General features: G+C 40.7%; 1 protein-coding gene across 1 annotated transcript in view; it reads left to right on the top strand.

Moving 5' to 3' along the window:
• Positions 1–23044, top strand: part of PDZRN4 (PDZ domain containing ring finger 4) — a 23179-nt gene extending 135 nt beyond the window's left edge. The window contains exons 2-6 of the mRNA XM_010173623.1: positions 4231–4329; positions 6558–6620; positions 10220–10321; positions 13754–13870; positions 21018–23044. Coding sequence (XP_010171925.1) covers positions 4231–4329; positions 6558–6620; positions 10220–10321; positions 13754–13870; positions 21018–22544 — 1908 coding nt within the window. The 3' untranslated portion in view covers positions 22545–23044. The remainder of the gene's footprint in view (positions 1–4230; positions 4330–6557; positions 6621–10219; positions 10322–13753; positions 13871–21017) is intronic.
• The last annotated feature ends 795 nt before the right edge of the window (positions 23045–23839 follow it).

The raw sequence follows: 23839 nt of genomic DNA, 5'->3' as shown, positions 1-23839 counted from the left end.
GAAAGAGCGAACTGAGAAAGGCTTTGAAGGTGAGGACAAAAGGATTGTATTGGTGAAGAGAGGTGCCAGGGTGGCATGGTTCCAATGAAGGTGAAAGAGGCTGACAGACAGTGATGAAACAGGTGCAGAGCTCAGACACACTATGAATGAAATGAACAGTGTTGAAAAGGGAGTAGCTAATCCTGACAGAAAGTGGTGGAAGGATACAAACATGAACATGGCCCAGTACAAAGCATTGGCAGAGTGGTCAGCAAAGAAAAATGAGGCAAAATAAGCTTTCCATGTGTGCAGTTATTCCAGCGCAGGGTCATCAGATAAATAACTGTTGTCAACATCTTCTGGGTGCATCGAGATGAAGCTTTACAAACTTCCATCTTAGGCTGTGATCCGTTTTCCAGTGTGTGGAGGGAAAATGTGACCAGTTCAGAGCTCTTTTTGCCCCAGAAACACTGTTTAAGAAAGGTCACTGAAGGGTTCATGGTCTGTTTTCTAACAGACCATCAGCTCCACTCTTTGTAATCTGGCTTTTAGTAGAAAGACCCACTATAACTGCAAACTGATGCAGACTTTTACAAGGTCTCCTTTAATAGCCCTTAACCTCTTTTCAGCAATTCTAGAAAGCCAACAGCCCAGTTGATGACATCTATAATCTACTTCTCTACCACTTGAGAGAAATGACAGTATTAACCTAGCCGTCCCTCCCCAAAGAGGTGACAGCTCCTTGTTTGGTCTTATGTCTCCTGAGGCTGACAGCCTGTAAACTGCTTTTCCATCATTGAAGCAAATGGGAGCCAGAGGCTACAGCCACTACTCCATCACTTTAGAGGATGACCAATATAACTACTTTTCAGTACTTCAGGAGCATGACCTGCACCTCTTCACTGTCTTTTCTATGTCTGAAGAAATTAGCTACCTTGGAAATCTGCATCTCAGTCTTTCAAGGTAGGATCATCCTTATTCTAATTTCCATGTCTATCTTTTAACCAAATAATTTATGGCAAAACAATTTAAATGCACTGAATTATTGTTCTGCCCACACAGAGAAAAGTAGCAGCAAGTCAAAGATTTAGCAATTTGGCATTGATTTCTGTCACTTGGCAGCAGAATACTCTTCATGTTGAGAGGTGGCTGCCCCCAGAGTGCCCAAAAGAGGGGGAGGCTGTCATCTCCAGAGCTCTCTCCTCAGTCCCTCTCTTTCCACCATCTGTCTGTCAGCACACTTCATGAATCTCCAAATAATGTTTCTCACAGATTTTTAAAATGCTGAGTTTTGAAGACTGTCAGTTCAGTCCCTCCATGTACAAACACAAAACCCAAAGAGAAAGCAACTCTATGTGTGTGTGCACACGTGTGCACACATGTGCATGTATCTAAAGGGGTTTCAGAGAATGAAAATTCGTTACTGCTGCCAAACTTACTGTTTCTTCTGTTAAAGACTAGTTGGGGGGGGGAGGGATGGGGAGGAACAAAACACTGAAAAGCATCTGTCACAAAATGCAACATCAAATGCATTTGACCATGATAGTCCAGGTCCTCTAATGTCTCAGTTGCTGCTCTTCTATTATAGTCATTTTAGATGTGCTTGTGATACAGGCCTTTACTCTGAGACACAATTTAGTATTTTACGCGAAGTGTTTTCTCAACTCTGAATTGTTTGAATGTGACCAGGATGTACCATATTTGCTGTAAAAAAAGAGATGCTGTGAGGTTAGTAGTGCAGATGTGCAATGGGAAAAGGAATGTGGAATGACTTCCAATGCAAAGCAAGAGACTTCATCCAACTTCTGCTTCATGCTGAATGAGTTATTACTTGAGTATGTACTTGAGTGTAGACTGAAAGTACACTGAGTATCTCAGTCATAGGTATCTACGGCTTCTAAGTGGCTGCAGACTGCAGACATACACATTCATCAGACTGCACCCCATATAGGAAAGAGGTAGTCCCAAGAGGTTTAGGAAAGAGGTAGTCCCAAGAGTACCCAATACAAATCTCAGCTCTAAGCTCTGTTACTGGTAGAGAAATGCAAGCTGTGGCAACTCAACTTTGCACAGCCAGTGCTGGTGCATCCCAGTCAGAGGGTATTAGTCACTGATATTTGTCATCTGCTGGTTCCCAGAGACAGTTTTAACAAAACTCTTGGACGCCCAGGGTATAGCCTTAAGGGTCATTCTCATTTTTCTTTGCTCTTTCATGCTCTAAATGGTTAAATTATTCTACTCATTTAGCCAGCACACTGAAAAAATTCAGTTTGTCTGCAGCCTGAAACATTCTTACAGCTTTGTAGTAATATTTTGAAAGAAATCATCCACAAGAACCTCAAGGTCATTCACAACCCACAACCAAAGAAATTATTTTCAGAGCAGTCCTTGGGGCCCCTGTCCAGCTTCAGCGTGGGGAGACAGGAGGTTGTGCCAACAGGACAATAAAAGTCAGTGTATTTCAGCTTGTGCACAGCTCCTCATTTGCCTTGATTTAAAGGTCCCAGTCTTAGTCCTTTACAGTGTATTTAGGCTTCCTTATGGGCCTCCAAGGGACCGCAAGCTTCTTTATTCCTTAACAGTATACCTTGTTGCTGTAATTGAAGCCATTTTGTTACTGTAATTTCTCCCTAATATTGCAGTTCTAGTCAAGTGTTCTTTCCCTCTGGAGGCATCAATTATTATGGGTTTTGAGTAGGCTTCCTTCCAGTACACATACTTTCATTCCCAGTGCCAAAATCAGGTCACTGCAATTCTCTTCCCCAATAAAACACGGTCCCATGTTTCTTCTCTCAAACCCAGTGTATAATGTGTACTGGCAACTAATTCCACTTCTTGCTATCTTACTTAAAACTCCTGCCATATTTAAGAAAAACTACAGAATCCTACAGGTTTCATGGTATTTCCTAAATTTTCTTAGTTTTCATTAAGACATTGAATGTCTAAAGTCCAGGGAAAAGTTTATAGGGTTTATGCAGGTACTGAACCCATGTAGATATGTACGTTGGTGAGGGAGCAGGGGAGTGAGCCATAGCAGTGCACTTCATGAAAGATGTTTAGCTGAAATGAAAATGGCATGGGGTTCATTGACTAACTCATCTGTGTGAACTGTGGGTTTTTTCATAAGTTGTGGTATTTTGACACCTGGTCCCCACACCTTGATTGGTCTCAGTGGTGAGTCCTCGCTGCTGTGCACCCTGTGCCTGTTTGTAGATTAATCTGTGACATCTCTGGGGATGGGGAGGAACAAGCTCTTTATCACAGACCAAGAACTGAAGTGTGAGTTTGTCTTTCCTTTTTTTGCACAGCTATGAGTAGCAGAAGCTGTTAAACTCCAAATGTCACCTGCAGACTCCCTTAAAATACAAATATCAACTGAAGTTTCCCATTTGCAACCAAGCTAATACTCTGTCTTATTGGTTTCATCGTGCTTTATTACAATTATTTGTTTCACAGTATTCAAACCAAGTGCAGCTTTGCATTTTTGTGAATGATTCCCCTGTGAAACCCTAAAGATGCTTAACTCAGATGGGCATTTGTAGTAGTTATCACTGCACCATCTGCCCTAAAACTTGCACTTTTCATGAGATGCCACTGCTGGGACATCTGGCACTAAAAATATGTTTTCTGCATCATCTCACAATTGAGGAGGATGCCACGGCTGTTTAGCTCCACAGGAGATACCTTGAAGCATCCTTCTGTTATCTAACAGCTTCTGCAATGAAGCTATGGCACTAAACTGGCCAGGGGAGGAATTATGCTATTGATGGAAGGCTGTGTTTTTGCTTTATGGCTTGGATTGCTGTTAGAAGGGAGTCGCTCTTGTGTGATGGATTGATTGATGTGTAGCCAGTCTGTCTTATATCCTATAAATCAATAGTCAGTGTGATAGGACTAAAATGACTATGTAATATATTGTAAGTCATCTTCTATTATCCAAAAGCAAAAATCCTGCAAAATCGATGCACAGCCATATTTCTCAAAGTTTGTCATGTCTTACTGACCTGTTTCTATATAGCTTGAAAGTGCAATATAGTGGGATTTCCTTCTTAATTCACAGAATATTTTCTCCCTTAAAGATGCACACAAAATATTGTGTCTCAAGACTGGACAGTATGAGCAGGTCATACAGTGTGAGTATGAGTATGCCCTACATCATGAGTGCGTCAGCAGCTTGGTGCTCCCTTGTGCTACACAATTTTTTCCATCCTTGACAAAAGCCACCACGCAAGCTTCTGTGTTTTCTTTTAGGAGGTGGAGCTGTGCCGCATTAGCAGCCAGGAGAAGCTGGGGCTGACTGTCTGCTACAGAACAGATGATGAGGAGGACACGGGGATCTATGTCAGTGAGGTAAGGACATGGCAATGGGGAGGAGCATGGGAGATGCTCGTGATGGAAGGCTGAACATGCCAGGGAATGTAAGAGCAAGTGCTCTGAGACCAGAGTGCAGAAGCATCAGCCATCCGCCAACATGTGTCACTTTCAATTCATTTAGATTATCAGTTTGAATTATGTTGCCCAAGTATTGTAATTATTACTAGCAAGCTTCTTTAATGTGGATGCTTTCAACTACAGCATCATAGTTGGGAGAGTACAAAGCAGTCTGAGCACAGTTTGAATTTTGAAAGAAATATGCCCTTATGATGAAAATCAGGCAGAGTTTTTAAAGAGAAAAGCACCTTCTCCACACTCTGCTTTCATTCTCCCCCCACCACAGTCTCAGTAATCATAACAGTGGATTGTCATTATTTTGTTATTTATGGTTTTGTTACAGTTGTAGTAAACACAGACATCCTACAGGTGGGTGGAGAGAGTAGCTTGGGAGAGGAATATGTCAGTAAGACTAATATTTTTTTTTTTTTGCCAGACAAAAAACAGAATACTGGATACTGAGATGGGATGAAACCTCAGGTTTTCATTGGCTTCACTAGGAAAACTTGGCATCCAGCACATTATCACAGGGTGTTAGTGTTTCACAGCGTCAGTCCACAAGACTTTCAGGAGCACTAGCTCCCTTTGAGTCTCCAACCATTCAAAGAGGGTTGTTTTTCTGGATAAAGCAGAACTCTAGGAAGTACAAGGTCATTGGTGATTATCCTGCATGAACCATGTCCCAAATTTGTTACTTTTGCGACATGTTGAACCAAATTTGGACATGAGGAAGAGGTTCTTCACTGAGAGGTTGGTCAGTCACTGGAACAAGCTCCTTGGGGAAATGGTCATGGCACCAAGCCTGTCAGGGTTCAAGTAGCATCTGGACAACACTCTTACTTATATGGTTTATTTTTAGGTAAAAATGTGACGAGCAAGGACTGGGACTCAGTGATCCTTGTGTGTCCCTTCCAACTTGAGATATTCTGTGATTCTAAGTTCTGAGTGAAGCTCATGGACACAGAGGATCAGTAGAGAGAATTCTCCTACATATCAGTGAACAGGGATGAAGGCAAGATTACACATTTTCAGGCCAGCAGCAATGTCAAAGAAGCTGAAAAGCACAGCCTTGAAACAATAATGAGGAATTAATATAAAACTCCTCAAGAATAAGTCCTCCACCAGTTGTATAAGCACTGCTGTTAAAGTCTGTTTGACCTTGTGAGGACAAAGGAAGTGCAGGAATCTGTTAATACACTCCAGGAGTGTGTCTGAAATGTGCTGGTTTTCCTACATGGTAGAAATTTCTCAGACCTTTTAAAGTGAATGTAATTATACTGTCTTTCATACTTGATTAAGTACTTCAGAATCATTTTTTTTATATGACAATGCACAAGAAGAAAATAATATGTAACAGCTGTAGAGGATGTAACCTGCAAACCAAGTGCTCAATTCACATGTTTGGTTTGGAAAAATAGTTTATGGCATGATGAGGCAAAATAAATTATTTAAGATAACCATCAAGTGAAAGGTGATAGATCGAATTGTCCTGCAATGACCAGTCATCGTTGCTCAAGGATGAGCTAGAGTGACTTTGATAAACTGTTAATGGAGCCCTACACATCTATTTAGGTTAAACCAACTTAAAATTAACTGACTCAGACCAGGAACGATGTACAGTGCCTGTGAGTGATCTATACAATGTAGATCCTTTGGGGTTTTTTGCTATTTCCTTGTAAGCTGCAAAATTCCAGAGGAAATAACAGGTTCATAACTGAGATAATCATTTAATAGTGAATATTTCCATGAAAGAAAAATAAACTTGCTCTTTTCCCAAAGACAGTCCCATTTGTATAGAGGTATCAGCTGCTGCAGAAGCACCTCAGTCCATAGTGAACTTCTAGAGGAGAAGGAATCTGTCATTAATTCATAGTGCTCTGACAGCTGAAGGTTAATGCCTGATGGTGGCATAGGAAAGTATTAATCTGAAAATCATATGCTCCCATCCCTTTCTGTCTTTAGGCTTTTATCTGAAACAAGCTTATACCATTATTTAAACTGTTCAGTTCGTATGACTCTAAAGGAAACTTCAGATTGCCTCTGTATTGAGTAAAAATTGTATTTTTTCAAATTGTGCAATTGTGCAGCTGTTATCATTACCAGTAAAAATCTTTCTATGTTCAGTTACTGGATATTGTTCTGTGCAGGTTGATCCAAACAGCATTGCTGCCAGAGATGGCCGGATCCGTGAAGGAGATCGCATTTTGCAAGTATGTGACAATAGACTCTTCTTTAAACTCTTTCTTCAGACAAATGCGCAGTGCTGTCTTCTCTGTGGACTGTTAATGAAGGAAGGTAGTTCTCTTTGTTACTGTGATCGATGAGAAAATCCATGTCTGTCTGTTTTTTAACACAATAGCTGGGAGCTAGAGTGCGTGCACTGAAAAATGAGAATGACAAACTCGTTCTGGCTCATGCCCTTATGTCCCATGTCTTTTTTTGCCATACTTATTAGCAAATCTCATTTCCCCTATGTTCATCTCAGTGTCAAATTCTAAACAGGGATCCTGCAGACATAAATACGGGTGTCAGAGACTTGCTGATCATTCAGTGATTGCATAAATTTGGGTAAAACTCAGTTGTGCTGAGCATAGATGGTAAGAGTTTTCATACAAAAAATGTGCTATTAGTGAAGGATGATCTTGAACATACCTGAGGAGGGGTTTCATTAGGCTTTTATTAATATACTCTTTCCTCCACCAATAAAACATTGCTTCTCTGAGTTCTTTTCTAATCTACCATCCGGGGGTGTTTTTTCCCCCTTCATTTCTGTTGATCTGCTCATTTAAAGAGCTGCCCCACAGACAGGTTTCAGTGATGCAGAAGAGCCCATGTGGGTGGGGGTGGCTGGCTGCTGGCTCTGGAGGAGGGCAGTGTACCTGTACAGAGAGGGAAGTAACTGGAATGGCAGCGGGTTTCTGTTTTTAGCTGGCAGTGAATAGTACATTTTTTGTCCTAGTGACAAGATCACAAAACAGCTACTGAAAATCATTGGACTGGCAAGTCTTTCCTGGATTGTAGTATTTTGGTTCTGGTTCACAGTCAATTTTCCTTGTATTTTGACTTTCTGTCACCAAAACCCCAGAAGTAGTTCTGGTGTGACAATTCACTTTTCTGTAACCAGTTCTGTAATTGCCCTTCATTAATTTAGGCATGTGAGCTTTCAGGTTGTCTGAAGATCAGCCCATTCCTTGCCTCCAGTCTTTTCATTTCTGCAGGAGATGTCTTTGCTGAAACCTATACCTGTATCTCTTACCCTGGTATCAACTTTGGGAGTCTAGCTAACACAACACGGTCTATGAGCTGGCTTACCAAAGTGGTTCATCTTTTGTAGAGGAAATAATGAGTTACATTTTAATGTCAGGGCTCACTCATGGGCTGGTGGTCTATTCTGTGTGTGGTTGAGAATGTGAAAACATTCACAGGACGGATGGTGTTCCCCCGCTGAGAAGACAAAGATGCCACGGTGTGAGGGCAGTGAGCTCCTTGGTGGTAGCTGGAGTGATGGGACCGTAAAATGGGGTACAGCTAGGGGTGTCAGTGCACTGTCTTCTGCATCTTTCTATATAAACACCTACTGAAGAAAGCAAATAGGATATTTTTAACTTTCAAAAATCAGAAAAAAAAAAGTTGTTTATTCTACCAAGTAGAAGCAACTTTCATTCCTACTCTGTGCATTTCAAAATAAGGAAATAGAGGGTAGGTCCATTTTCTGCTCCTTTCCTTGCTTTCTAAAATTTCTGGGTGAAGTGGAGAACCAACAGCAGTTCAGACAAATGTTCTCCAGTTCCTAATGAAATTCATTTCAATTGTGAGTAAAGACTCCAGGGGCGAGAGAAAAGCATAGGTAATTCTGCCATCCTTTTGTAGACTGGAGCATTACTTTAATGTCAGTGCTGATATATAGCTATGAGTTTGATCATTAAAGTTAACACCCAGAGAGTTATGTGGGGTTTACTTTCATATCTGAAAGCACATTGACCCTCTATCTACTCTTATTGATGAGATAACTCAGAGAAATAGAAGGTGACAGTGCCATTACAGAGGGATTACACTGAGGCTGGGAGAGAGCCGGATCCTTGAGCCTGGGGGCATTTTCTGCAGGTGGCGGATGGCATCAGTTAAGGCTTGGAGGGGTGCTCTGTTTTGTGTATTTCTCACAAAATTACAGCAGATTTCCTCATGTTTTTGAGGCTGAAACTGTCCCCTTCTCATTCTCACAAATATCACACTTCTCCCATCACCTTCACAGTCTCCTTAAGCATCTGAAAGTAGCCTGGGAATTTTACGTTAAATGTTACAAAGCCAAGGGAAAGGTTTTGTAAGGACAGTTGTAGTGAAACTTGCCTAAACTTCTGCTCTTTTTAGCTGTGAACCTCCAGGCTGACAAGTGCTGAACGTAGGGGTGAGATGCTGTGTAGCAGGTCCTGCTCGTTGCTCATGATGGTGCAGCTGGTGTGGCGTGGGCTGTGGAGGGCCAGCAGGACCACCACTGTCAGGGTCCAGGAGGGGCACACACTCAGAGAGTGAGATCAACGGTGTGACTTTCTCTCCCGGACCCTGATAGTGGTGGTCCTTCTGGCCCCGCACAGCCCACCAGAGCAGCTGCCATGGCTGGGGGGATTTGCACAAGCTGGAGATCTGCTCCTGCACCTCAGGGGCTGCATCTCTACTTTTTGCATTAGGGCAGCTCTGCCTCTCTAAATAGTTGTCTGCTCTCCCACAGACCACAGCTATCCCTTCACGTAAGCTTTGAAGGGTCTCAGACATTTTACTTATCACTGTTTAGATAATCAAGGTACACTGTGTTTTTTCTCTGATCTGAATTGAAACTGTCTTTTTGAGTCAAGGCTTTCAAGCCAAACATATATGCAGAAATGCAACTTTCCCTTTACTTTTTGACCAGGAAGTTCCTACTACTTTGAAATCAAACCCTTGCAAGATTTTATTTCCCCCAAATATTCAGATCTTTCTGTCTTCCAGTTTTGTTTTCACCCATTTTCAAATAGACCAAGTATTTCTTTTTGTGGCTACAATGAGAATAATCTACCTCTTGTGCTGTGAATTCGACAAAACCAAATACACATGGAAAATAAGATGTCTGTATGATTCCCTCAATAAAGGGTTTTGGACAATGCCAAATATGTTTGTTACCACATAGTCATTGATGTGGCTGGTTTAATGAGTTGATAGAATAGGAGAAAGGTAGTGAGAAAAGCACGTTCTCATTGGAGAACCACTTTTATTTTGATTATCCTTTGTAAGGGGGATACATATGTTTTATGTGGTACTGGATACTAAGCTGTCCACACAAATATAAAATGATTAAATGGAGCAGCAATAAGCAGTGGCCTGTAAGTATTGCCTGGTGAGAGATAATACTGTAGCTCTCTAATTGGCTCTCTACCAGCATACGGTGTGACTGATTTCAGCTGTAGCATTACCAGTCTTGCTTCCACCAGCACTATTATCTCAGAGTGACACTTCCATTACTCTGAACGGAGAAAGATGAACGTCACCTGTCAGGGGCTGGTTAATTGTATTGCTAGATGTATGTTACCAGGGCGCAGGTTGGACATTTATGAACATAACTGCTTCCTCTGATGTCCACCATCCTTCAACGATCAATACAGCTCTTACAGTAAGCGCATAATTGAGTGAAGACACTTACCACTGAGGGGCCGAAGATGAGCCCGTTGCACGAGTTTCATTGTCCATACATTCAGCACAAATGAGCTGATATCTGCCCTTTATTGTGTGTTGCTTTGTGGAAATAGAAACTAATGTGCCACTTTCATTTGTTTCCTAGATAAATGGCCAAGATGTCCAGAATCGGGAAGAGGCAGTGGCATTGCTCTCCAGCGAAGAATGCAAAAAAATCGTGTTGCTGGTTGCAAGACCAGAGATGCAGGTTAGACTAAATAGATGCACTGAGCCAGAACCCAGGTTATACTGTAAATTCACTGTCAGTGTAAGTAATGAACTGCTGAGAAATAGAAATGCCAGAGTTCCTGACAAAAGGAGGAAACAGATAATTGCAGAGCTTTGCCCCTCTTTAGCCAAAAAATTAAATAGCATGATTATTATTAGGGTTTGTTTGCCCCAAACTAAGCAATTCCTTTCCAGCAGACAGGTATGCAAATAAAGCTGACAGAACTAATATGATATTAGTAAAATATGAAGTAGAACTTGAAAACTATGTATTACTCATTAGAGATCCTTATTTGTTCTGGGGATAAATTTCCCATACTTACCTCAGTCATTTATATGAACTTACACAAATCTGTAGTTGGTCATTCATGATAGCTTTTTACCCTATGCACTTATAAGCAGGCGTGTAAACTGTTCATTTATGTACCAATTATGAGACTTTCACTGCAATACCATTCAGCAAACCTGGATCTAATTGTTTTCAAAGCACCCTGGTCACAAAAACCTGCTTACATATTACAAAATGTATCTTGGGAGGTGCATTTTCAAAAGCTTTTAGAAACATTTATATGGTTTTAAAAATAAAATTGTGCCAATACCAAGCATCTTACCATGCCAAGAATTTTTTATATCATTACAGGGGGCAGATGTTAGGTTGATCATCAGACTAAAGGAGAGGTAGAGTGGAAGAAGAGTACTGTTTGTACTTCCCTTTATATTCTGTTTATAGGCCATTGCAAAGCAAAAAGACATTATATTGTCACTGTTCTCTCCATCTGCCAACAATTGAGAACTGGTTATGTTGCCATTTGTCTCTCGTGCTGTTGATCTGATATTTCTCAGTCTCGCTAGCTGCATGCTCTGTATAAATTAAATTGAGTAAGTGTAATTCAGTACCACTTGGAATTTCTACTGGAATACGGTAGTTATAAAAGGTTCACAATTTCAGCATTCATTTCCTTTATGTTTTTCAGGAATCTAAACAATTTACATAAAACTGCTGACTTAATACAGCAAAAAAAGCTATGTATTGCTTTATATCACAAAATTGTAGCCCTCGCTGGAAGCTGCAGAAGTTTTGAAAGAGTTGTTTCAGCATTATTCTTACTATTTTTGACTAAGATTTTGATTTTTGGTAGGGAACTGAAACCCACCCACTTATAAAATACATGCGCAGGGAAAGTTAATTCTCTGTATTTGTTTAGATTGGTCAACATGAAAAAGTCAATATGAGATAAGGGATTACTTAGCTGTACCAATGTAGCTTCCCATATGGATATTCCTTTCAAATTGTAGAAGTGTGTTTTGGTTTGTATTGGGGGTTTGGGGTTTGGGGGGGTTTAATTTATGTGTTTTAAGAACATATTAACACAAAACTGAAGAAAAAGCCATAGTATGTTAGAAATCAGGCTGTACACAGACTGATTTCTGCTAGTTGTGTTGCTTTGACTCTGGAAAAAGAGAGCAGGGTTAAGCAGACTTTTATTTTTAGATAGAAAATGGTAATGGCAGTATTGCAGTCTTGAAGGGTGACTGCTAAGCACATTCATTTGGTAACAGGGAAGAAAAGCTTCTCTGACCATTTATTTGCACAGTGAATACAGATGAAAAATTAAGTTTTGAAACAGAGAACCCGAGAGTGCACAAGCTGTTTAATATGTAAACAGAGGACACAGGCATATGTATTCACATCTTTGTGTATGTAGTGCACGGGTATACTAAGCCATATATTATTTTTATTCTAAAAGCTGTAACATAACATAAGCATTCCCATTAGTTAGGTACTGGGTCTGCCACCATCAAAGCAGCAGATTTGGCCAAGTGAGATTAATTTTTCATCCTCCAGATTTGTTAATCTCTGTAATTTCCTCAAATGAGGGAAATTGAAGAGCATCCTTTATGGTAGAGGAAGGCTGTGTCCAGGCTTTCCTTGGGAAAAAAAGCAAACATGACAAGCAAACAGTACTAGTGGCCAGTACCAGATGTTTCAGAGAATTATTTGAAAGTCCCATTAAGGACAAACGTAAAAGTTACATGCCCTCAGGAAGAAAAGCATCCTTCTAATCCCAAAATGTTAGAGGCTGGTTTTGCCAAGGAAAATCATGGAAGGCTTATGTTCTTTATGAGACGAAAGAGTTAATCAGTATGGGCAAAATCACAGAGTTTGTGAAGGAAACACTGGTGTCCTGCCGGTGTTCAGTGGGAAGTACCACAGAGCATCAATCACTCCTTGTGTAGCTTTGAACTACTATTTGCTGATTTGGTCTGACTTTTCTGACTGGCATCTGTGTCCAGAGCTCTCCTGGCTTTGAGCCAGTGGTACTTCTGCTGTAGGTGTTGGCCTGTGTTACTTTGCTCTTGCTGTCTCAGGACACATATAGTTGATACTCTTGTTAATTGTCTAATGCTGAGACTTTTACCTTTTAGCATCTTTTTGTCACATTCTTCCTCTGGTTCCTTCATCAGTGACAAAACAATAAATGTTTCCTTCTGCTAGGATCCTATTGTTATAGCCAGGGGTGTCACTGACCAGTACTTTCCTTTTCAACAGTGAGCCATCTGGCAAGGTTTTACAAATACAAATGGATGTGTGCCATGTGCACACATGGCACAATGAACAAAATTGGAGGAAGAATATTTTAGGCCAGGGGTCCAGGGGTGTCTGTTTTATCCATTTAGAAAGAAGCAAAGGGTGCAGAGTGGGTACAGAGAGAGGATTAAGTCTCCTTGACAGAAAACATAGCATCTCCCCCTGTCCTTTTGCAACACTGTCTTCACCAAATGTCAAAGTATTATTTTACACTTGGGGAAAAAAAAACAAACAAACAGATAAGCCTTGCTTCCAGGCACACTGCGAGAACAAAAATAACCTCCCTTCAAGTCACTGCATCCTTCTGTCACCCTCCTCTGTTTGTTTGTTTACCTGGAAGATCAATGGGAAAATGGTGACAGAAACGCAACATAAGGTTTCTATTGAGGTGGCGGCAGCAGGGCACAGTACTGGGATGGAGGTTGTTAGAGGAAAGAGCCTGGTTGCCTCCTGGCCCTATTAGTAACGTAGCCGTTCTTTCCGTGCAGGTGCTCTCAGCAGTAATGAACGTGACAGCTTCAGTATTATGCGCTGCGCCGTTCATACCTTTTGAAAGGAAATAATGTCTATGCTGTGCAGTCTCCTTCATTATGAGAGAAAATCAGTCATACTATTTCAAGAAAGGATAAAAGGCATGCAAGTCCCATTTTTTCTATCCTTCTTTTTCTTCTTCTCTTTTTGAGACACGAACTCCTACCACCTGGCTTTCTGAAGAGAATCATTAGGATAAAAAGAACTAGTAAAGCATTGCCTTTTGGGTTTACCCTGTTTAAGCATGTGTCCTTCCTAACGTAATATAATGTACTAATGTATTCTTTGCAGCTGGAAGAAGGGTGGCTGGATGATGAAAGGAATGAATTCTTAGAGGAATTAAACTTGGAAATGTTGGAAGAGCAGCATAATGAAGCGATGCAGTACACAGCCAACGAGGTGGAGCAGGTAGGACTGCTACTAAACATAACATTTGAAATTTTGCTGGGTATACTTTTTTATTAATAGAGAAGGAAATGGTATGGTGTAAAATGGAGTCAACAGCTTTGATAAAATCCTGTCTCTAAAATGCTGTGAACTCTGGCATGCTGTAGGTGAGGAAAAGGAGTATAATCGAAGCTTAGGCCAAGTATCACAAGTTAGCAAACAATTTAGGAGGCTGTGATAACTGCAGATTTCTCATTTTCTCTAAACTCTCAGAATACTACTGCTTTTCTTCTTTAATTCTGAAGTGTTTGGGGTTTATGTTTTTATATTTTATGTCAATTTTTTTTTAATTAATTGTATCAGTGTGGCACCTAGCGCTCCAAGTTGAGATAGATGTCCCTCTTGTATGCATGTGAGGTATGAGCCAGCCCTTGCTCCAGAGAGCTTGCAAAACAAGATGGAAGAGGTGTTTAAAATAAAGAACAGGTGTTTTGGTAATACAAGTGTATTTTTCTTACACCGACAGTGCACAGCTCAGCATTTGTTTTGTTAATGGAGACAAATAAGCATATTGTTAGCATAGTCCCAGTTTACTGGTATCCTGATTTTTGCCTGCCCACATGTGGTGTAAGCGCTGTGACCATGGCAAAGATGCATGTGCACCCCCAGCCATACAGTTTCATCAAGGGATGGGTCTTCTCAGTTGTACTTTCATGAGTGACCTTATCCACACCTGGATCAGATGATCTGTCAGTATGTGCGCCTGTGTGGAGCCAAGGAAATAAAATCCAGCTTCATCTCCTGGCTTCTGTATATGTGCAGCTGCGGAGAAACTGTTTTTCCATGCACAGAAATTTGTCTTGAATTTTTTTTCCCCACTCTGAATTGCTCAAAAGCAGATCCTGAAGCTTTGAAGTTAAGAGAGGGAGAAAGACTGTGAGAGCCTTCCTTCTTCTGGAAACCAGGGGGCTTATGTGCCTAACAGGAGACCTGGCTTCAAATACCTCGCTGCCTGGTCCACATTAGGGGCTTGAATGTGTGTCTATCCTGTTTCCTTCTTACCTCCCCTACAGACTTGATGCTGGGCTGTTGACTAGGTGTGTTGGGTTAGTCCTGGCTGGGTGCACAGCTAATTTTTTCCCCTTCTTGAATACTTTATCACAGAGGCGCTGATGGGCTCAGCTTTGGCCAGCAACAGGTCAGTCTTGAAACCGGCTGGCATTGGCTCATCCCATATTGGACACATAGAAAGCTTCTAGCAGGTTCTTACAGGAGCCACCCCTGTAGCCCCCCCACTACCAAAACCTTGCCACGCAAACCTAGTGCACTACCAAAGCTATCTACTGTACATAAATTAAATATTCACTGGGACAGAGTCACTGACAGAGTAATTAACTCAATTATCTGGAATATGATAGCTCAGATTACAAATCCTTGACTTTACAAGCATTTAATTATTTACATAAAGTGGAATAACTCAAAGGTCAGAGGTGAAGGGAGCCTTGCAACAGGATTTATAGTGGCCTTTTAGATATGACCCTTTTTTCCAGGCAGTGATCCAAGCCTCAGTTTCCCAAGTTAAATGTGCTAACTACTGCACTGCTAGCTACTTTGAACCGATATTTGGCATCTTGTTTATTTTTTTAGCCATAAATTTTATCTCGGATAACAAAAGATTTCCTGCCAGAAAGAACACTTGTTCTTCACAAAGCAATTTCCTTTGCACAGTGACATTTTCACACAAACCCCTACTTCTGAAAGAAATTCTTGAGCAGCTCTATGTACAGACCTCTGCTAGCACCTCACACGGCATGTTGGGGCCTCTGAAAACACTTCACAGTTGTGACTTTCCATGCCCAAGTTCTTGTCAAGCTTTGGCTTTTTCACTGAATTTGGGTTGTGAATAGTGTTAATTACTGAACGGCAGTGTTCTGCTAAGTGGTTTCACAAAAGCCATTGAGATTGCTTATTCCCCATTGGGATCTTATACTAAGGATAGGGGTTTTTTTCCCTATTGAGATTTTATATTACTGTAGAAGAGAGTTACACTTGAAAAAATGGTGGTCACTTGTGCTTTATCGGTGTATGATACTGGGTTGCTTGAAGTATTTCTAGGACAGCGAGACATTTCTTTGCCCTTCTGATGAGTAATCGAATCAGCCAAATGCATCTTGGTGTGTAATGGGGCATCAATAATTTGTGACAGCTGCTGTCTCTCTAGACTCTATGTAGTGACTCAGCAAGTCAGAAAGCTGGTTCTTTGCTCCTTGTTAGGCTGGGAAACCTAGCAGTTTCCTGAGGTGAATCACATAATCCATCGGAGCAATGAAACTACTCTCACTGCAGCTGCAAGTGGCCAAGCTGAGTATCTTCAAGCTCCCTGGTTGGCCATGGAGATTTTGCTCTAATGCCAGCCTTGCTTTTTGTGAACCAAAACAGAGGCCTTTGGCTTCATAATCATCTGTTGTCATGAATCTTGCAAGCTGCTGTAATAAATACACACTATAGCAGAATATCCTTCCAAATACGAGTCTGTTGTACAGAATATCATTTTAACATTTAGTATGAGCTGTCACAGAAAACTTTGGTACAGTTTGTAATAGAAGAATTTAGTAGATACTGGTGTCTTTTCTGTATGTTTTTGAGCCACTCTATAGAATTTAATCAAGAATTGTATCTTCTCTGTATAGAACAGTCCAGTAAACCTCGAGGAAAGTTGTAATTTTTCATTTTTTATAACTCATTGTATTCCTTTCCCTTTACAACATTGCAGTTCATTGTGCAGCAGAGATAACTTTCAGAATACGATGCATTTGCCATGCAGCAAATCTTTTTTGAGAGAGGCCTGTTTTAAAAGAACAGCATTGTTTGCAGAAGAGCATTTTCCCTTTTAGTGCACCACTGAAATCAATCCCAGTCTTCCCTCGTGGCTGGAGTACCTCGTGGTTACCCTGCCACCAGAGATTCCTCTCACTGTGGTCAGTCTCCCGCTCACTGTCAGAGATTGACCAAAGAGCCCAGCAGCTATGTTTGTTAGAACCTTAGACTGAATCTTACTGCCTTCAAAATTTAGTAGCAGCCTGGGTTTTGAGTCCCAGTGTACATCATAAGTTGTAAAATTAGAATAGAACAAAGCATGAATTCCTCCAAGATTAGCCATTTTATAGGCATGAATGCTTGCTGGAGCTGAAATGCAGAATCTTTTGAGGTTCATTTATTGCTTGATTGTATGCACCACCAGATTCACCTTCTCATTATCTGAGTTCTCACTGCAAACATGAGGCCTAAGGAGCCCTTTGGTATTTGAAACAGAAGAAATTGTAGAGGAGATTGACAACTTATGTTTGAAAACAAACACTTTGTTTAGAATAGAAAACAGATAACGCTAAAAAAGCAATGCACTGGCAATTGGAGACTCTCTCTTGTTTTTCAGAAGGGGCTTAACCTGGAATTAGGCTTGCTACCTTTCAAAATAAAATTAAAGTAATTTTATGTTGTAAAAGGCTGTTCAGTTTGCACGTGTTTAGGAGCTCTGACAAGTCCGGGACCAAAATGCCAGGGGCTACCTCACTTGAGTCACAGTGGATTTTTAAAACAATATATCCCAAAAGCATGCAGTACAGTAAATATCTGTATTACTTTCAATTTTCTTAATTGAACTAGCTGCAAGTATCCACATACTGGGGAAAGATTTAATGTGATATCGATGTCTGCTTTGGGTTGAGAAGAATCTGATTGTACAGGCACGTGTTTCTTCCTGTCAGGGAGGGGAACCCAAAGTGACTACCTGGCATTCAGGTGCCTGTACTGTAGACATTTACATTTGGTCAAATCAATCCCACCCATCTGATTTCTGTTAGACTGGAAAGATGGGGTTTGCTTTGTTTCTATCTTTTGTGTGTGTCTGTTAATTATGGATAGTGTAATTTGACTAGATGGCAGCATATTAAATTAAATCAGTCTATATCGAGTGGAAGCTGAAGGAGCAAAGTTTAAATTGTTGATAAAAGTGGTGTGGAAAACAAAAGCCACTAATTCTGAAAGCACTGATTGCATGGGCCCAAACGGCAAAGTCTGTTTCAACACCTATACAAATAGATACATTAAGGGATCTTTTTCAGAAGTGCTCAATATGCTTTGGTGGTATCGCACCATGCTGGAGACATCAAAGGAAGCATCATGGAGTTCAGCTCCTGTAAGCTGTATAATTGTGCTGACACAGTATGTATAAACCACCATTTAGGGAGTAGGATGGGTTTAGTCATATGGGTGCAAGTTTTGCTGTGTCCCTCACCCTCAAGGTTGGAGAGCAGATCCTGGCCCTCCTCGTTTGCTAATGTGAATGGAGCCCTGCATTTGGGGCAGGCACCCAAATTCCTGGCTGTTCTGCAGCACGGCCCTCCCAGTGTCTGGTGGAACTGTTCTCCCTCATGTTGGCAGTTAAATATTTTCCAGAGCAGCGTGGGTTACACATTGCAGCGCTCAGGGAGTAGTATAGGTGACCCAGACTGGAGTCACTTCTCTGCTGAAAGGTTTGAGGGCAGAGGAGATCAATACAAGCTGGAGCAGCTCCAAAGCAGGTGAGAGAAGGGACCAGAATAGCTTATGTAGCAGCACTGACCTGGAGGAAGTGAACTAGAAAAATACAAAATTAAACCTAAATCTACATCATTCCTGGTGAATGCTTGGGGTACTTTTATTTCTGATTACTCTCGATTACTTCCATACAAAGCTAAGGAAAAACTTCTTTACAGTGAGGGTGACAGACCACTGGAACAGACTGCCCAGAGAGGCTGTGGAGTCTCCATCTCTGGAGGTGTTCAAAAATCCTCCTGGACGCTTTCCTGTGCAAGCTGTTTTAGGGAACCTGCTTTGGCAGGGGGATTGGACTAGGTGATCTGCTGAGGTCCCTTCCAACCCCTACCATTCTGTGATTTTCACTGAGAATTCTCTATACATTGGGCTTTTTCTCTGTGTAAAATACAACATTTTGGAACTCTTAAAAAGCAGGTGGGAAGACATTACATTCCCACACTTCTCCAGCTACTCCTGAAAATGGAACTAAGGTGTTGCAGTCACTTTGGAAAAATATAAGATTAGCCTTATTAAAAAATCTTCCAATATACTTCAGACACCTTCTCAGGAATGCATAAGCTGAGGAAAGAAAGAATAGATAAATCATAATTATAGAACAGTTATACGATAGTTAGTTATTTAGAGTGTTATTGGTACTACTCTTCATATTGCTTCTTCCTGTGACAAGATACCTTTGTTTTTTAAGCAGGTAAGTAGAAAGATCTGAGAGGATTTCAGATGGGGAAAATATGTACCATTGAATTTTTAAAACTTGGAGAACTTTTAGGAAAGTCTGCCTTTGTCCCTTTCAGTTTCAAAATCTAGTTTCTAGAAAATTCTGACCCTATAACATCAAGAAACATTGAACCTTTGCCTGATCCCTTGAATAACACTGAATACATGAATACATTGTGTCTCATGACATTTAAATTCAAGGGGAGAGTTTCTCCCCAGTTGGGGACAATGGGAGATAGTAATTAGCACATTACCAGTGTGGTTGCCAAAGCTGCACGAGAATTATACATTTATTGTGCATTTTGTTACCAGCTGCGTGTTGTGTGTGCAAGAAGATGAATGTAAAATATATGCTATAATTTTAAAAGGTAAGTTTTTCTTTGCAGATCTTGTCGACAATGTATTGCTGAAACATCTTTTCAGAAATTTTTAACTGCTCTGTCATAGACATTGAATTATCCCGGTATTGTGTTTCTTTCAATATTTATTCTATTCCACTATTACATAGCATTTTGGGGGTGGAAGTTATTTTTATTTTTCTGAAACTAGGCCATTATTTTTTCATAACAGTTGAAGAAAGGAAACCACTTGAAGGGTATGTGTTCATGAGGTGCACATGAACAGGGGAGAAAGGATGAGATAGGAGGAGGCACATTTTCATGCTGGTTTTACTGTCTAAGTAGAGAAAAAGGGAATTATGAAAGTGGGCTCTTTGAGTTTGTTTCCTTTCACTGGGTGCACTGTTCCATTATTCTGCCTTGATTATTACTACCATTGTGCATAATTATGCAATTATACCTCCTTATACCTCCATAGTACCTGGTTGGTACTGTGTACACTTAGATATTTGGCGAACAGGCCATATAAATCGCACTCAACATGATTGCTTTGTGAGGGGAATAGGGGGGAAATTCTTTGCTTATCCAGTTTGAAAAATAAAAAGTGTCTGTCTCTTCAGAGAGGTATTATCTCACATTCTTTGAGAATATAAATAGGTTGAGAATATAAATAGGTTAGGTACAATGAATGGAGTGTGAATTAAAAAACAACAGCCTAAAAGCTTGACATAATGCCCATGGCGAGCACTCGGTGTTGTTCTATGCTTAATGGTAAAAGGCTGTTTTTATTTCTAAGGAACATAAATTCTAACTAGGGAAGAAAAGTGGTCTCGAGGGATGCAACGGAGAGGTCTACTTGAGCAAAATCCTAGAATTCAAAATGAACAGTCTTTTGGAAAAAGACTCCTGAAAACAAGTGTGAGAGAGGGCTGTGGAGGGCATAGTCAAAGAGGATAGCCCTCTGCAGGCTTCAACCCTGCCCATCTCTATGGAGCAAAGAAGGAGTTCACTGGTTAAAAAAAAAAAAAAAATACCCACTGATGAAAGTAGTCTTTTTGAACCCTCTTAGATTGTATTAGGCATTGTCTGATTGGCTGCTTGCTCTATTTTTTTGAAGTGATAACCAGTACTGAAACTTTTCCCCAAGTTTTCCCTGAAATCCAAGATCTAAGCTCCACCAGTCTCTGGCCATAATCCAGAATCAAAAACAGTGCACCATCTGGTGATCATTATCTTTAAGCACTGCAAAGAGATGACATAGCTAGAGAGGGAAATATTTATTTCCGGACTTTAGAAGATATGTCACAAGTGCTGTAATTCATCTGCCTCTCTCAGTATGGCCACCACAGCACGAATCTCAGAAATGTTTAAAAGCTATGAGCAGTAGGACTGCTGTTTAGTGATCTGTTTTAATTCAGCTTAAATCAGATCCCAGCTGTTTAGGCAAAACAGAGCTAGAAAATATTCTCAAGTACTATGGTCTGCATTTAATAATAATTTTGGTTTACTCATTTTTTTAGCCAAAGAAACATGAAGAGGAAGATGGCACTACAGACACTGCAACCTCATCATCCAACAATCATGAGAAGGACAGTGGGGTGGGACCTACAGATGAAAGTCTACGTAATGACGAGAGCTCAGAGCAAGAAAATGCACCTGATGAGCAGAATACTGCTACCCTGCATACCAAACGGGAGCTGGGCCACAGCCAAGATACATTAGGAAGCATTGAGCTCCAGTGCAATGAAAGCTTTGTGTCTGGGGAATACATTGAATCTGATTTCATAGGAAACCCAGAGGAGGAATGTGAAAGGTTTAGGCAGCTGTTGGAACTGAAGTGCAAAATTCGAAACCATGGGGACTACGACCTGTATTACTCAAGCAGCACGATAGAGTGCAACAGAAGAGAGCAAGATGGAGTGGAGCATGAGCTGCAGCTACTGAATGAGGAACTGAGAAACATTGAACTCGAATGTCAGAATATTATGCAAGCTCACCGGCTCCAAAAGGTGAGGGATCAGTACGGAGACATTTGGGCTTTACATGATGAAGGGTTCAGGAATTATAACACCAGCATAGATGTACAAAGAGGCAAACTGGATGACATCATGGAGCACCCTGAGAAGTCCGACAAGGACAGCTCCAGTGCCTACAACACAGCCGAAAGTTGCAGGAGCACTCCACTGATGGTGGAGCGATCTCCCAATAACTCTCTCCAGAGGATGATCAGCATCACCAACAGGAAAAACCTGAGGAGTGCAATTGTGTCTAATCAGCCATCTTCAAGACAAAGCAACAGGGAGATAACCTCAGCCAAAACCAAATCCACTGAGCAAGACAGTGCTGCTGAGGATGCAGTACTGGCATCAGAAAGCAGCAAATTCACAGACCAGGAAAAGCAGAACAGCGAGCACATTCCCTACCTGTCTCCATATCACAGCTCATCTTACAGGTACGGGAATATACCTGCTCATGCAAAGCACTATCAAAGCTATATGCAGCTGATCCAGCAAAAGTCTGCTGTGGAGTATGCCCAGAGCCAGCTCAGCTTGGTGAGCATGTGCAAAGACTCACAGAAGTGTGCAGAGCCCAAGATGGAATGGAAAGTGAAAATAAGGAGTGATGGGACGAGGTACATCACAAAGAGACCAGTTAGAGACAGAATCCTCAAGGAACGTGCCTTAAAAATTAAAGAGGAGCGCAGTGGGATGACGACAGATGATGATACGATGAGTGAGATGAAGATGGGTCGCTATTGGAGCAAAGAAGAACGGAAGCAGCATTTGGTACGAGCTAAGGAGCAGAGAAGGCGGCGGGAGTTCATGATGAGGAGCAGGCTGGAGTGTCTTAAGGAAAGTCCACAGAGTGGCAGCGAGGGCAAAAAGGAAATTAATATTATTGAACTGAGTCACAAAAAGATGATGAAAAAGAGAAACAAGAAAATCTTGGACAACTGGATGACAATCCAAGAACTGATGACACACGGTGCTAAATCTCCAGATGGCACAAGAGTACACAATGCCTTTTTATCAGTTACTACTGTATGAAGACAACTTCTTTCAGAGAGGATACTACCAGTTTAGGTAGAGTACAATTGCCTCGTTCAATGTGGCATTTTTATATATTTTGTGACTGTTTATAGTTTGACCCTTTTTGTAAGCAAAATTACCTGGTAATTTTTCATTTGTTTTTCATATAACGGTACCTTCTTTATCAGGCAATCTTTCTTTATCCTGCAATATATTCATATTACTCATTTATTAAAAAAAAAAAGAAAAAAGAAAAAGAAGATCAAAACAAAAAAAGTGGAGAAGCCAATTAATTTCTTAACCTAAGACATATCGTGTAAGTTAAGATCTGGATTTATTTCTCTAGTTTTTTCTTTTTTCTACTTTAGTAATAATACAATACCAAAACAAAATGCTTTATACTCTATCCTTAGCTTAACAAATTTTGAAGTTTTACATCTTAGAGTGTGTCTGTTTATAAATCATATGCCACATCCCATAGTCTAGATAAGAATGACATTTTTCCAACAACACATTGTACAGTACATTTAACCTGTAAATTGCAATTGTATTTGTCCAAGTAAAGTATAGGTGGGCAATTCTCCTGTGTTATGTAGTGGCATTGGTCATGTAGCTGGGCAGTATGTGATAATTGTGAAGATGAAAGAGAAATAAATTATTGCTTATCTTTAAGAAAAAAAAGTCAAAAGAGTTCTTTGATTTAAATTGAGCATTTGCCTTTAAAGGATGAATCACTTCACCATGCATTATTTTTACAGCATATAGGGGTTTCAGGAACATGGGACACAATTCCAAAGATTAGTTTTTATGAATTAGCTTTTCATTTTGCAGAACACATAGGAGTGGGTTGATCTTCCTGGCTTTTTCTTACCTGCTATTATTAGTTGATTAAATGATTAATTGATATGTTATTGTGTTTTATGCTGTCAGGTAACTACTGTGGGTCCTTCCTCCATTTGAGCTTTCTATTTGTTCTACACATACAAAATGTAAACAGAGGACATGCCTAATTTTGAGACAAATCTCATGCAAGAAAGATTAGCCGTGGCTATCACTGATACCTGATACTTTCATAGAAAGTGAGCCAAGGAAAAATAAAGAATGAAAGGCATCTGAGTGAGTTATGGGTTTAACTTTATTGTTGAGGAGCATCCCAGTCTTTTAGAAGAGCCCTTGTGGGAGCTGGCTGGGGCTTGGGAATAAGGGCAATCTACTGTCTGGGTGCCTGATGGAGTAGGGCATTGGCTCTCCTTCTCTCTTCCTGCAGCAGAGGCACCTTGGCTGCCACTGGGGCATCTTCTGAGCTGCTACTG

The sequence above is a fragment of the Antrostomus carolinensis genome, unplaced genomic scaffold (assembly GCF_000700745.2).
Source record: "Antrostomus carolinensis isolate BGI_N321 unplaced genomic scaffold, ASM70074v2 scaffold25788, whole genome shotgun sequence".
In the NCBI taxonomy this organism is placed as follows: domain Eukaryota; kingdom Metazoa; phylum Chordata; class Aves; order Caprimulgiformes; family Caprimulgidae; genus Antrostomus; species Antrostomus carolinensis.
This window is presented reverse-complemented; position numbering and strand designations above follow the sequence as displayed.